At 45.7% G+C, this 15,882-nt stretch overlaps 1 protein-coding gene across 1 annotated transcript; it reads left to right on the plus strand.

The window, feature by feature from the left end:
* Positions 1 to 215: 215 nt before the first annotated feature.
* Positions 216 to 15,715, plus strand: LOC108110799 (protein bark beetle). The gene is given in 14 exon segments (XM_017220025.2): positions 216 to 373; positions 3,693 to 4,304; positions 5,711 to 5,889; positions 5,945 to 9,998; positions 10,057 to 12,262; positions 12,321 to 12,532; positions 12,595 to 12,950; positions 13,011 to 13,136; positions 13,274 to 13,297; positions 13,358 to 13,455; positions 13,520 to 13,767; positions 13,769 to 13,891; positions 13,951 to 14,175; positions 14,267 to 15,715. Coding segments are annotated over 13 exon segments (9,369 nt in total). The 5' UTR covers positions 216 to 373; positions 3,693 to 3,821; the 3' UTR covers positions 15,302 to 15,715.
* The last annotated feature ends 167 nt before the right edge of the window (positions 15,716 to 15,882 follow it).

Consider the following 15,882-nt stretch of genomic DNA (forward strand, 5'->3'; position numbering starts at 1 on the left):
AAGGTAACTGAGAGTGGAGCTAACTGCTAGCTGCCAACTGACATTTCAGAGAAAAACAATAACGCTGCTCACCCGCCTGAAAACCGAAAGCTTCTCCGGGCTTTTGGTCTATACCAGATGGGATTACTTGGCCAGTTTGAATGACGGCTCCTCTCTTGTGAACTCAATGCGCTCCGTGCCGCTCGTCGTTCAGTTTATTTGGCTTTTCAGACTTGAGCACGACACTCAGTTCGGTTCAGAAGGTGTTCGATGTTGGACGTGTGCGCTTGATCGGGGAAAATAACGCTTGGCAGCAGTAACTTATTGATCTCAACGGTGCTTTGTTGTTTCTTCTCTTGGCTGTCACGTATACGTACAGTCGGTTCTTCAGAGTGTGAGTGATCGCTGGATGACCGCGCCTTAAATGCAAAAAGCGTCGTTTCTGAAAAGCTAAAAATTATAGAACTTAGTGCCATAAATGAAATCTGAAAAGATCTAACCAAATAAAAGTGATCAAATAGTGGCTAAATTTGATATTTTCAATAAAAACCAAGAGTGAAAAGCCAAAGCTTTGGGCCAGAAAGTGAGGTTGTGTTGGAGGCACCACCAAAAAAGTATTACCAAACACACCAATACCTGTAAAAGGCCAAGTGGAGTACACAAAGAAAACATACAAGACGCGCATTAAGTTTCGGCTTAAAAGAGATAGGATTCTGGAGTGGAAGAATCAATGTGTTTTGCCTAAAAATCGGTGGTTTATGTGATAGTTTTAAAGTTGGTTATACAGAAGAGAATTAAGTTAACATAAATTGGCCAAAAGATAATAGGCTCTTATGTTAAAGTGCTGTTGCTTGTGCATATGTATTAGAGTTTGTAAAAACGTGTATATATATGATTCATGTGAAGAAAATCCTTAAGACTGTAATTCATTGTCAGTCTATCAAAGTTTGCTAGAGTTTTCTGATTAGTATCTGAGCAAAAAGCAAATCATCGAAGTATGAAGATTGGATCCGAAAATTCTGTTAGCTGTTGCTCTGTTTCTTCCTATTTTTGCACGCTTTCTTGGCAGCAACTAATTGCCCCATCTACGGCAATTTTTTCTTTTATTTTTTGTTTTATGTTGTTGTTGTTTTTGCGCTGGTTTGTGGCCAATAAACTGCAACTGCAACTTTTAAGTTGATGCGTTCAGCGAGCCGCAACGTTGGTTGCACTTGTTTAATACCGGTGTGCTCCCTTGAGTCCCCTCCTTCGAACAGGTTGTTCCCTACGTACGAGTTCCTCTCGGAGTTCCTCTGCTACTTCCGTTCCGCATTAGTCATTCGCCCGGCAATTGAATATAGAAGCCGATGACGCGTTGCCATTCTGGTTCTAGACAGTCGGGAAACCATGTGAAAAAAGTGAATTAAAAGAACGTTTTCGCATACGTAAAAGGAAATGGGGCATTATCAATCATTTGGTGCAGATAAGGAAAGGCAAAACAAAGGCTTCACATATTCCCGGTGCATTATAAAATCTATTAGATAAAAGTAAGCAACAGGTTTAAAGACTGAAAGATACGCTGCAAATAGATCGGTAAATGAAATATGTTCAGTGCGTATCTACCCCTTGTAACTCAAAGTTAATGAGAATGCAAAGCTCGCTGGTCAAGCTAATTAACATTTTAGCGCGGTGAGCATCATCAATGACGGTCTCTGAAATAGATCTACGTTTGTATACAGAGAAGCTTAGAGATCTCTATGAGTAGTGGGTGGTATTAGTCATGCGACGATCATTGAAGCCGGCAAGTGACTAACAAATTCCAGGTAGTTACATCAAAACAAATTGGACAATGACGAGACCCCAAGCGACCATAAAATTGGTTAGACAATTGGCATTATTCTACCAATTTTAGTTCACCGGGTTGTTGAACTCTTGGCTAGAACGGAAACTAAATTAAATTGCTGTAAAATTGACCAAAAAACAGCTGCACAGCGGGGAAACCCTTTCACATCAACAAGCCACATGGAGAAAGCACAATTAATCTAGAACTCTGCTATGGGAATTGAATTTAACGGATTTAGAAGGTGTTTTGGCTAAAAAACTTAGTAACTTGAAAGTATTTTTGGTTTTTTGGGTTTAAGCTAACGATAAAAGTGTTTTGTTGGGAGTGAACTCATTCATATCTTATCATTTTGTGTTTTTAATTATCTAAGCCTGGCCATGAACTTTCTTCGATATATTATATAAACAAAGAAAATGACAATGTACATATATTAAATAAAATTTAATTTTTAGCGGAAATTCCGCTAAAGGTTAATAATAGGTTTACTTTAAGTGCATTCACTTAACTTATGAGAAACGCAAAATGCCAGAGCTAAAATCGAAGCAAACTAAAGTTAATAAACCCATAAAAAGGCAGACAACAAACTTTTGAATGCACTTCAAATGCAGTCACGGCAACCACAAACGCAACATTCAGCGCTGCAGTTGAGTCACATCCATCGACCGTCATATGCCAGATACAAGATACAATCCACACACGCACCGTTGCCCCTGCCACTCCCCCGCCCCTCACACAGAACAACAAGCCATAAAGCTGCTTTGCATATTCGATAAATTTAAAATGCTGGTTATCAAGAATGTTGGGGATGCACGGAAGAAAATAGAAAAGAAAATGTTGAGTTTTTAAATAATTAAATATTTATTTTATCAACAAACATTTAAAAATGTAGGAAGTTTATCAAATTGGTTTCGATTCATTCATAATAGGGATTGGGAATTGATCATCCGTTGTTGAAATTTCTCTCAGTGTATAGAGAGGGTGGGGGAAAGTTTTGATAAAGCCCATAAGTCGAAGGTGGAAATGCTTTCTTCTTTCTTCTTACTACGCACACGTAACCGAAGGAAAATTAAAGAAGACTTGGGGAAACAACACGAACTTGCGGTGCGTGCGTCGCTCTCTTTCGCTCTTCCTCTCACTCTCTCAATCACTAGCTCTCTCGCTCGCTCTCTTGTCGCATGAATGAAATGCCTACACATTTACAGTTATTTCACAAAAGTGGGGGACTTCGAGCAACAACTCCCCAATATTTACCATATTGTTGTTTGTTTGTCTCATTTCTTTTGTTATTGTTGTTCGTCGTTCCCTCCCTGTCCAACCACTACACTCTTTATCGCGCCATCTCGTTCTGTCGACGGGTAATGCAATATACTAAACCCTCTCGGCTTGTCAGTCGTTGCTAACGGTTCTTTGCGTACGGACGTGTTTTGTATAGGAAAAGTAGAAAAAGGTAAAAAAAACCAAAAGCTTGTACTTGTTGTTGTGTGACTTTTGGTAGGAGTTCCCTCGTTGTTTTTTTGGCTCTCTTTTGGGGCCGTTCTTCTAGCGGCTTATCACAAAAATTTGTTAACAATGAGACCCACCAAAATTCTCATGTTCTGTTGGGAAATCTCAGATTTTTGAGGTTTGGGTGTTAGAAGGAAAAACAAAGGTTGAACAGAAACTGAAAAGTTATATTCACAGCTTGGAAAACTGTTGAAAGTTGCTAAACTAACCTAAAATAATGGAAAATCCGGAAAAGTGCTTAAAAATTGGAGTTTAAATACGAAATAGCAGTGTAAAAGTGATGTACAAAACTTAAAAGTGCCACAAAAATATCAAGAAAATCCATCCCATTAAATAAAACCCTATAAAATTAAAAATCTAATTAAATCTTAATTTTCCCGTTTCCCAGCTGTTTAATAATCACAAAACTGCCATGGCGAATGTGTAATAAAACCCCTAGTGAAGTAATTAATTAAAAATAAAAGAAAAGTAAACCAAATTTAACGACAACGAAAAGTGATACGAAAACGATGCACAAATGAAGCTGCCACGACCCAAAACGAACTGCCAACGAGAAAGTAAACCCCACAGGGATCCGAAATGGGCCAACATATGCTTGTGGGTGGTCGTAACGCTGATTTTTTCGACCCACTTGGCACAGAGTCAAGAAAATCGGCGAGTTGAGGACTCCAGAGAGGTGGAACTGCTGCAGGATAACGACATCGAGTTCGCCAGTCTCGATGGCGCCACACAAATATTGCCTGCCACCCGACATTCCGGCGCAGACGTCACCGTGGCGCCACACAGTTCCACCCCTCCGATGACGTCATCGGCCTCGTACACCGAACTGCAAGGCGGGGAAATTCTCAGCGAACGAATCCTTCGGCGCAGCGAGAGTCCTTACTTGGCGCGCGAGGACCTCGAGGTCCTGCGAGGAGCACGACTGACCATCGAACCGGGTGTAACCATCGAATTTGCCCCCACCAAGGGACTGAAAGTCAGCGGCGTCCTGCAGGCGGTGGTAAGTCGGAAATCCTAATGGGGAAAATTCATTATGGGTCATTGTGAAAAGCTTGCAGTAACTCGAGAATGATTGACTGGCATGAAACTTGATTACTACGAAATGGGGTGGAAGAATATGGCTTGAAGGGAGTTGGCTTTATGAAAGTTTAGAAATTTCATTAGTTTGGGGATGAAGAACCATTTGTAGGGTAAATGCATAGTCGAATTCAAAACTCACCTGCACCTGTAGGCATTTTGCGAATGATTAAGCAGCACCTGTTGTTATCAGCCGTCGAGGGTCCACTATGAGTAATCTTAGCGATAGATAAGCCCGATACAAAAGCTCTGAACTGAAGTTCTCTCATTGTTGACTTTACGGCAGCGATAAGATTGCGATTGTCTGATTTACACATCGTCGAAAAGGGGGAGATACCGCTGCCTATATAGCACCAGAGATCGGAATCTGCAAGGAGGACTTGCGAGATATATAGCGGTAGGTTAGGGCCAGCCCAATCTTTAACCCCAGAACTGGGTCAGCCAAGTTCAGTTGACTTCCTCTCAATTATGACGTGCACTTTGCATGTTCCGCTCCGGTCTTAGCTTCTGTAGGCACTTAATCAGCGGTCAAGGGGTCACTATGGGTTAATTAGATTTAAGTGAATGTCGGAGAGTCATAATTGACAATTACAGAGGCCGAAAGGGAAATGATTAAACTAGCTTTGTCGGGCTCTTAAGCCAATGCTTAGTTTTCGATATGAGTATTTCACACTTATTTTTTGGGGATATGCAAAACAGCACTGAGTGAGTCAAGTGCTCGCAAGGGTTAAGACGGCGTGACCTGTCTTGCTGTTAATTGAATAAAACTGTTTTGCGGCAGTGGGCGACTCCTCGTCTCGAGATCTTCGAAGCATAGGTGTTAATTGAGGCCCCAATTGGTTTCAAAATTATATATACTATGTATTCTTCATGTCGATTTTCATTGGCAAACGAAGGCCAAGTGGCGGGAAAATATCATAATTGAAACCGAAAATAATTGCATGCTACGTGAGAGAAACAAGTCGAAGAGAAAAGTCGAACAAGACGCAAGAGAAAATGCAGAAGCCCCAAACATGATTAATCAACAAAAATAATGAAGGAGAAATGTTTTGAAACTTAAAGAAGTGGGTTTTGTTCTTTATTTTATTTTTGATACACTTTCAGAGATTTCAAGCCGTAGGTGACATAAATTCCCAAAGACTGAAATTGAATTTAGCTTAATTACTATTTTAATAGCTATTTCTCCTGATTTTCTTATTTGCTTATACTAAACTTAAACTCTCGGTCAACTGACTGGAACCAAGCGAGTTGATCACATTTCCTTTTTTACAAAATTTACACTCAAAAATAAGAAAGATAATAAAGATAACTATTAAATATTTACTTTAGGGTACACCAACCTCCAGAATTGTGCTGAAATCCCAGAGCAATACAGCCAACTATAAGTTGGAGCTGCCCGATGACCAGGAGAAGGGAATTCGACTCGTGGATGGGCCCACCCCAGTCGAGGGAAGACTGCAGCTCTTCCACAAGGGAGCTTGGCGATCCGTTTGCTCCAACTCCAGAAAGTGAGTAGTTTTATGATTTTCCAAAGCTCAATTAATGAGTTATTCCACCCAACAGTTGGACTTTGGCGGATTACGGAGTGGCCTGTAAGCAGCTAGGATATAGAGGAGGTCGTTTCTGGAATTGGGTGGAACGAACTGCAGGATACTATCCCCGACTGCTTTACGAGCAGCCCAAGTGTAGAGGTGGCGAGAGTAACCTCCAAGACTGCGCTTGGACATCCCGACAAATGGGAGCTGGTGCCTGTGACTATCACAACGATCTGGGAATCCAATGTCTGCCCGTCCACTCCGAAACCTTGGGCCACTGGCGAGGCATATATTTCGATAATGCCCCGTCCACCAAGGCTCTGGGCAGGGACAACATCGTTTATTCGGCTATATCGGAGTCGCGTCTTAAGTACGTGGACATCATAAGAGCAGGCAACGGCGCTGGATTTAGTGCCAAGTCGGCAGTGGAGGTCCAGGGCTTGCCTCCACAAATGGAGCACGTGATGATCAGTCACTCGGCCTATACAGGATTCAATAGCACCCGGCCCTGGGCAGGATTCCAGCTGCAAAATGTCACCGTAAGGAAGTGCAATGGCATTGGAATTTTCGTCAACTCAAGCCAAGGATCAGTGCTGTTGGATGGCTGCTCCGTAGTGGATAATGCAGGAGATGGTGTCAAGTATGTGGGTCACGACCTGAGGGGAACGGAAAGGAAGGATCGGGCCAGCATTTATGACTTTTGCACTTTACCCACAACTTCGGGGCAGACCTACCCCATTTCACTATCCTTCTCTCAGAAATATTACGCGGGATCTGGCAAGGAGTGCGGGAAGTATTTCTTCACCAGACCAGGATATCTCCTCACCCTCCACTTCGAGCACTTCGTCCTGATGCAAAACGAAACGGCCACAGTGGAAATCTACGATGGAGCCTCGACCAACGATCGCCTGCTCTTCGAATGGAAGGCCAGGAATTTCACAAGGCCTCAGAGTGTTACCTCCACTAGGGAGAAAATGTTTGTGAGGATCCGAGCGGATGCCAGGCAGGAGATTAATGGTTACTTCCGGATGACATCCGGCGACTCGGTGGCCTATGACCTCAAGTTGTCGCAATCTACAGTAGAAGACAATGGAGGTCGTGGCGTTGCGGTCGATAACATAAGATCCAAGCTTCATGTGCACAGTAGCTCCGTCTCCGGGAACGGCCATGTGGCCGGAGTGCATGTGACCAGCGGAGCCGGAGATGTGAACATAACCAGCTCCAACATCAGCTTCAACAATGGTGCCGGCGTCAACATCACCTACTATGGTGGCAATCGGAATATCTCCAGATCCGCCTTAACGGCCAACAAGGGCTACGGCGTAGCCACTTGGCTGAATCAGACATCCGACGTCAGCCGCATGGAGTACATACCCTTCAACCAAACGAGCGTGGTGGAGTACTCACAGATCGGAGGCAATCTGGAGACGGGAGTTTTCCATGGCAACTTCTGTCGGCCCATTTGGGTGAACATCACAGGGAACCACTTCAATGGGAGCCAGCAGAATGATATATTCATTGAATCCTGCTACCAAGCCACTGCCAATGGACGCCCCAATATGCAACTCCAGCTCGGTCACAATGAGTTCAAGTACTCCCAGGCGAACTCCATTTATCTGAGTCCAGCCTTAAATCTCCAGGGAAGAATCGAGTACAATATGTTCCGCTATGGGTCCTACGGTTGTTTGTTTATCAACAACGACTACATATATCCGGAGTTCAACTACTTCCCGGTGAAGCTGGTCATACAGAGCAACTACTTCATGAGGAACAGTGGAGTCCATGTGGTCTCCTTGGGCTTATCGCCCTATAGCAGGGCTGAGGTCCAGTACATTCTCTTTACCAGAAACTTCGTAAAGGGAAATAATATTACGGAGGCGTTTGGTCCCCTGATAGCAGGCTCCGAGGGAAGTGATGGTGCTGGTCGACTGAATCCCCGATCTCGGGTAGCAGCACCCGTTGTCGTGGGATCGAGTAATATCGATATCTTCCGGAATATCCTGCACAATCTGGACTCGATGTACGAAATCGGCTCTCAACTCACAGACCAAAGTAAGATTATCAATGCCACCTGCAACTGGTTGGGGCACACAGATGAGAACAAGATATACGCTCGGCTGTTCCATCGCAACGATCGCTACAACCTGGCCAAGATTACCTACATACCCTACCTGCTGCACAGCTCGAATCCCGGTTCCACTGCCATGATCACGGTTTCCACTGTGGTTCCCCGGTTCTTCCACGAGGGAAGCGATGTTATCGGCGGCGAGGTTGATGGCCAGGATATGGTGCCAGCTGGAACGTATACGGTTACTAAGGATATCAACATCAGGCCTGGTGGTAAGCTCATCCTCCAACCTGGAACCACTCTTAAATTTGAGCCCAGTGTGGGAATGATGGTGGCAGGAAAACTGGAAGCCAGAGGACGTAGACCCGATGACATACTCTTCACACTGAAGAGGGAAACGATTATAGGGGAGCATAATGACACGGAAACCATCGACTTGGATAGTGAGACGGAAGCTATAGACATGGAAACGGAATTAATACCCTCCGATGGTGTGCCAAGGGTTCCTGTTCGGTTGGTTGGAGGAGTGGGCGCCAATGAGGGAAGACTCCAGGTTTACCTGAAAGGTCGATGGGGCACTGTCTGCGACTACGGCTGGAATGTCTTGAATGCAGCCTTGGTTTGCCACCAACTGGGCTACTCCTTGAACCCCCAGGACTGGCGATTACTCCGCTCTCAGTTGCCAAATGCCGGAACCTCTGAGGACGTTTTGGTGGCCAATGTCAGGTGCACGCTTCAGGATCGGGATGTCACCAAATGTCGGGCTGAATACGATTTCGAAAACACCTGCAGTCATGAGAACGATGTGGGTCTCAGGTGCTATGAAGGTGCTTGGGCCGGCGTGAGGTTCAGCATGTTGGCCGAAAGGGCTGACTTACAGTATGTTACCGTGGAAAAGGCCGGGCTCTTCGATTACACCACGAATGCCTTTAAGCCCGCCATCCAAATGGACCATGCCCGCCACAACCTGGAAAATGTGCGGATCGTGAACAATCTTCAAGATGGCTTGGGTATAGTATACTCCGATATCTATGCTGGAAAGTCCGTGAATAACATCAAGAACTCGGAGTTCTCCGGCAATAGGGGAAGTGGCATTAGCCTAAAGCAACTGGACTTCAGGATCTCGGGATCGATTATCAAGGACAACAAGGGCAGTGGTGTCTCCCATGATGCTGTCATATCTGCCTTGGATCAGAAGGAAATCGGTGGATGGTTCAACATGGCCAGGGACTTCAATTCCTACGATACGGACTACGATCCCTATGTTCTGCCCCATGAAATCAGCAACATTGACCTGGGAACCTTTGAACACAAGTACATAAGAACCGAAGAGCTGCTCGGCCAGAATATCAACAGGAAGATTGTGGTTCAGTGCCCCGCGGGGTATGTGATTGGTATCCAGCTCCTGAACCCCATCCACAACCTTTCCACTGAGTCCATAAACATCCTGAATGCCAGGACAGAGAACTTAAGGAGTGATCTGTGGCAAGTTAAGAGGGACTTGAACGTGTTCCCTGTTACCAGCAGCAGTTACGGGATTATAATCTACTACGAGAGTGGCCTACAGGCTCTGGGAGGAGCTGTCCTGATGTTAAGTACAGTCACGGCTCCGGTTCAAAACATACGGAACCGTATTGTCAGTGGAGCTGTGCCCACTCTAACCATCCGATCAACGAAGATACAGAAAAATCTGAGAGGTATCACGGGTATCTACTACAACCGATACATAGGTGACAACGGGGAGTACTACTTGAGGAAGGCCAACGAATCCATTAAACTGATCAACTCTGAGTTGAGCTACAACGAAAGGGAGGCCGTTCTTATAAGGTCTCCATTCTGGGATGTGATTTCTAGCAACTTATCAGAGATCACCTTGCATATCAATGGGTCGCTGATCACCCAAAATGGTCATGGAATCCGACAGCTGTCGAAGGATCTGCGGTCATCCAACAATCTTTTCCATTACGTGATTCAGGATACCACAGTGGAGCAGAACACCCATGGAGGTTTTCAGGTAAGAGTTTTCTTCATCTTGGCGAGCCTTTGAAGTTAATTCAGATTTTCCCTTTTAGGTGGCACTTCCCTATGTTTGGCAGTACAACGAGAACTTCACCCACTCAATCTACTTTGGCAACAGCACCTGGCAAAGAAATCGCGACTTCCGTATCTCCGTTTCCGGACACTACACGGTCTTCAACATCACCTCGAATGTCTTCAGGGAGAACAATTGTCCAGGAGCTCTAATCTCCCTCGATGGAATGGAGAAGCGTCTCCGCTTTGACAACAACCGCTTCGAGGCGAATAATGCCAAGTTCGTGCTGCTCTTCAAGGCGGATTCCCTGAGTGAGATTATTGGTCAAGTACCGGCCAGTATAGAGTTTAATAGCTTCAAGGGAAACAATATCGTGACCATGACCGCTAACTACAGGAACCAATACATGAAGGCTGCCAGGAGAATTAGAAAGCAACACAAGTTGCCCACTTCCGTGATCCGATTGGATGGAGTCCAAAATGTCCGGCTGTACCGCAATCTGATATCTGAAAACGAAATGGACTACAACCTTGTGGCAGGTGTGAGATCGGCCAGGTTGAACAACTACTTTGAGGCCAAGGAGAACTGGTGGGGCACTAAGGACACCGCCTTCATAGAGGCCAAGATCTTCGACTTCGACAACTGGAACGATCATGCCGATGTGATATACCAACCTTTCCTCATCGAAGACAACTACGATGCCAGTGTCTCTGTGGTGGTTCCTTTCAACCAAGATCAGGAGATTGACTTATCCAGCTACAGAGGCGGCAGGGTGTACAAGGACCTGACATTGACGAAACAGAGTACACCCTACTATATATCCTCTGACGTTACAGTGATGCCAGGAAAAACGCTGACCATTAATCATGGCGTCACCATGGAATTTGAACCCAACGTGGGAATACTAGTTTTGGGTACACTCTTGGCCGTTGGATATAAGGAATCTCCCATAGTGATGAGACCCTTTAGAAATGCCACCCGGGAGTCTCTGATCGATGCTCAACCCAAGAAGCGGGCTCTGGAGGATATGAGTGCCCCTCTGACCGAGTTCGACTCCATTAGACTGTGCACCAGTGTCAATAACTGCACAGGAGATACCGACGGAATGTTTGGGTTGAATGAAGGATTCCTGGAGTACTTCAACCACACCACCCTCCAGTGGGTTCCCATCTGCGATAGCAGGTTCACAGAGAGAAACGCCCAAGTTGTTTGTCGGGAACTGGGTTACGATCCCCTGAATGTCTACTATGGCCATGATCGAAGGATAGAGTTCCACACCAACTCACTGACTCGGATCTGGTCGTGGGTCCAACCACTCGAGTGCCGAGGCGATGAGGAACGAATGGAAGACTGTGCCGAGCGACTGAATGGCCAACTTTACGGACATCGCCACGAATGCCGTTGGGATGATGTCTTCGTCTTCGTCAGCTGCAATAGCATGGCCGATGATGAGGTGTATTGGGGTGGCATAAGGTTCGCCAACTCCAAGTTCGAGGAGATCCAGTACGAACATCGTTTGCACAACACCAGGTCACATGCGAGGTTGCCTCTGAGGGAAAGTCAGCTGGAGTTTGTGAGGATTGAACAGGCTGGCATACTCCACAACCACAAAGCAGCCGCCATCCAAGCCATCCACAAGAACCCGTCCATAACCTCGGTGAGCATTGAGAACTCAGCCAATCATGGCATCAACATGATTGCTCCCAGTGGAAAACTGAACTTGAATCATCTGAACATCAACAAGACATTGGGAACCGGTATAAGCATTGTGTCTTTGAGTGGCGAAGGTCGCGACAGCGATGAGTCTAGTTTTTCCCCCTTAAAGAAGTTAGATCTTCCTTATAAACTCTTCTCTCTGGTGGACATATGCGATCCCCAGAAGGTGCTGACCATCGAGGAGCGCATGCTGGTCTACTACAAGTACGACAACAATCCTGTCAACTGCGTAAAGATCTTCACCTCCGCTTTCCGAGCCAAGCCAATTGGCTTCAGGTTGCTGCAGTCCAATCTGTTCAATCACTCCAAGTTGTATGGCAGAACCGATTTCATAAAGCTTTTTGACGGGGATATCTACAATGTGACTGCCACTTATCTGGGCAAGATCGAATCTGATACCGATAACCAAAGATCCTTCTTCAAGACCAAGGGCCCAACGATGAGTCTCCAACTGGTGGCCAGTGGTGCTCCCGAAACACATGGTTTCATAGCCGAGGTCGTGACTGTGCCCATTTCCACTTTGGGTCAATGTAAGTATTTCCTAAAAGGTGTTAATTAACTATGTTAAATCTTAAAATTATCTCACAGATCGCGATGCTCTGCACAATATCACGGATACTCATATCTCAGGTGCGATGAAGGGGGCGGTTACCTATGCCTCTGCCGGTGAGGTCACGCCCACTTTGACCTTAATAGGCAATCGGATAGAGAAGAACTGCCGGCAATTATACGGCAATTTCTCGACCTGCACTTCAGCCCTTAACTTGGATGTGCAGAACATGAATTCGTTGTACTTTATGGTGGGTAGATTTAGTCTTTAATCTAAACTTAAAAATAACCTTTTCACTTTGTAAACCCCCAGAACAACCTGGTCACAGAGAACCAAGGAGGTCTGCGCATCCGAGCTGATTCCCGGGGGTCGGCTACCTCACTCCGAGGCTTCGTCCATCACAATCTCTTCATGAGGAATCGCAATCGCCCTGCTCTCTACGTGGAGGGACGACAGTCCTCGCCGTACCAGGAAGTAGAGCTCTATCGCAACTACTTTGCCCAGAATATGGCTGGCTATGAGGATGTGATCAGACTATGCCAAGTGGTGTCCAACTTCAGCTACAACTACGTGCACAGCAATGTGGGAGGAAGGATTATGGAGGTTTCTGGTTTCGAAAAGGTGCGGCTGCAGATCTATCAGACCACGGCTCACAACGGTTTCTACAGGTTGGTTCTCTTTAAGTTTTATTTTAAGTATTTTTTTAAATTATTATTTTTGATTTTTAGGAACTTTGCCACCAACTGGATGACTAGAGCAACCATTGTGGCGGGAACTGCCGGCCAGCAGTATGTGGATAATATTTTCGAGAACCACGAGAACGACTATGAGCTGCTAACCGTTAATAACTCCATGTAAGTATGGTTAATCCAGTCAAGTACAATATACTTAGTCAGTTCTAGTAGTCCTACTCTTAGTCTTAACTTTTAAACTGCTAATGGGAATATAATTTCTTACTTTTCTCTATTTTCCAACATTTTCGCTCTTGTAGTTTGAGTTTTGACTATGAAAACAGGTAAGATGAAAAGTGACACTTTTCCTGACATTCAATTAATATCTGAACTCCCTGAACTAGGACCTTTGAAACCTGGAGCTCTAAGATCGATGCCCGTCACAACTATTGGAGCTATAATAACACCATCTCGGTGCAGTCTCGTATTAGAGATAAGTCAGGTGAGGTTTCCTTAAAAAAAAGATATTTGATAAGCTTACTTAAGTCGATGATCGTATCCAACAGATGATCCCAAGCTGTTGGAGGTCCTTGCTGTGCCCTTCCAAATGAACAATGAGACTATCCTGGATGGGAAATGCCCTCCGGGCTGGGCTCTGGTCCATGACACCTGCTTCACCTATGTGGGAGCTCCCATGACTTTCCACGAGGCTCGAGACTTCTGTCGCTCGGAGAACTCCACGATGCCGTTCATTCGGACGGATAAGACAACGCTGTGGAAGTACCTGCAAAGCCAGATGAGGCACTTGAAGTATCCCGGATAAGGTGTGGATCCAGGACTACAATCACATCGAGCGCTGCACGAGCTTCGTCTTTGGGGAAATAGAGCTGGAGGACTGCGACAAAGAGCGCGGTTTCATATGTGAAATGGATCCTAGGGTAAGGAACTCCCTAAGGTTCACTAAGAGGACAATGATTAATCGATAACTTCTTTTTAGGTGATCATTGATCCTTTATCCTGGCGTGCGGACATCTTTGCCATCAGTATTATCTCAGCCTTTGTCCTCGCCATCATCCTGCTGATCCTGGTGGCCTTCTGCTGGTTCGCCAAGTCGAAGCATCGCCATGTGCAGCGACTCCAGCGAAGGAACAGTATCCGGCAGAGCCTGCGCAGTCTGAACAGCATCGATCCGCAGGGCTCCCTCCGCAGAAGACCCAATTATGTATGATTTGCTCTTCATTTCATTAATCCTTGATTTTATTTTTATTTTTACTTTATTTTTTTTTATTTTATGTTATTCCTTCGACATCCAGAACATGTCCAGCAATGGTACTTTGTCCAAGAGCCAGGACTACAAGCAGATGGTGGCCAATGGCTCCATCGACTCCATGGACAAAAGTGTGCTGAGCTCGGAGGCTGGCAGCTTCGAGGGCTACGAGCAGAAGCCCCATTACAATGAGTATGTGAATCAGAATGCTCTGAGACCAGTTCAGCCTGCTCAGGATCATCAGAGTCACAAGGTGGCCACCATCTCCAAGGCGAGTGGCCATCGAGCCAGAGCCGCTGCTGCTGCAGCTGCCGCCTTGGAGCCAGACGCCTTTGAGTTGAGCTACCGGAACGAGGGCTTCCGGGACAATTCCACCTACGGCGGAGGCACTCGTGCCAATTCCGTTAGCACCAGTGTGGCCGAGGACACACCAATCATACATCACACAGACCAGGAGGTCGACGAGGGCGGCTCCGATTACTATGGCAATGCCAGCACCTTACCCCTTCGAACGGAAGGCGGTGGCAGCACTCCGGGCGGAAGGCGCGGTCAGCCTGGCCTGGCCTTCCTTAGCGAACTTAAGCAGAATCTTCCGGAGTACCAGAGGAGCTCGCACAGCAGCTTTATGCCGCAGCGCAGTAGCGGCGATTCCCTGCCCTTCGATCAAAAGATTGATCAGTTTAACTACTCCACGGAGTCCTCACTGTACCGACCAGCTCCGGCGGTTCCCGTTAGTCAGCAGGCAACGCCAGCGGACATGCGGCGTCCGGACTCCTACTATACTGCCGTCAGGAGTAGCAAAGCCCCAGTTTCACATTACCGAACGCCGAGGCCACTGGCACAGCCACCGGCAGCGCCAAATGTGGCGCCACCAACGCACTCACGCCCCAAGACGGTTTACCAAACGGCATCCGAGGAGTCCTCACCGACGATCCCGTCACCGCTGACCAATCCGTATCATCGCTCCAAGTCGGAGGCTCTCCTGGAGACAGATTTCGATGGGGATGGTGGAACGGGTGATCTGCAGCCCCTGCAAACTAACGGGCGAAGTCACAGCCAGCCGCTGGAAACGGCCATGTGAAGGGTCGTCACCCATTTCATACCCTTATTTAACATTCACTTGACACTTTCACCTCTTTGCGGAACTGACAAAATATTTTTGATATTACTAGACTTCATTCTTAGATAAAAAAAATATGAATTTTAAAAATATTATTTCTTATTTTTGTGTTCTAAAAATATTTGTTGTCAGCTTCGATTAGGGTTTCATTGCCACAGCTTCGTAGTTTTTAGTTTGCCTTTAAAGATACTTTTAAAATCGAGATTACGATAGAGAGAGACCAAGAGAGACGAACACGCCCGCCCGTTGTTTTTTTTGTGGTAAACTTAGATCATTCCATCCATTAGCCTTAAGCCTACGATTAACTATTGCCGAAACGAATTAGCCCTAAGTTGTTGTATATAAACAGAAAATAAAGCAAAACTTAATGAAAAACTTTAATGTTTTTAACTTTTCTTTTATTAATCAACATAAACTTAGCATATAAATATTGGTTTTGTCTTCGGTTAAAATTGATTAAGTTCTATTTGGATATAGACCCTTTAGCCTTACAAGCATCGCAGCTCGTTTCAAATTGTAAGGAACGTTAGAAAAGTTGTATC

The sequence above is a fragment of the Drosophila eugracilis genome, unplaced genomic scaffold (assembly GCF_018153835.1).
Source record: "Drosophila eugracilis isolate 14026-0451.02 unplaced genomic scaffold, ASM1815383v1 contig_2152, whole genome shotgun sequence".
Taxonomy (NCBI): domain Eukaryota; kingdom Metazoa; phylum Arthropoda; class Insecta; order Diptera; family Drosophilidae; genus Drosophila; species Drosophila eugracilis.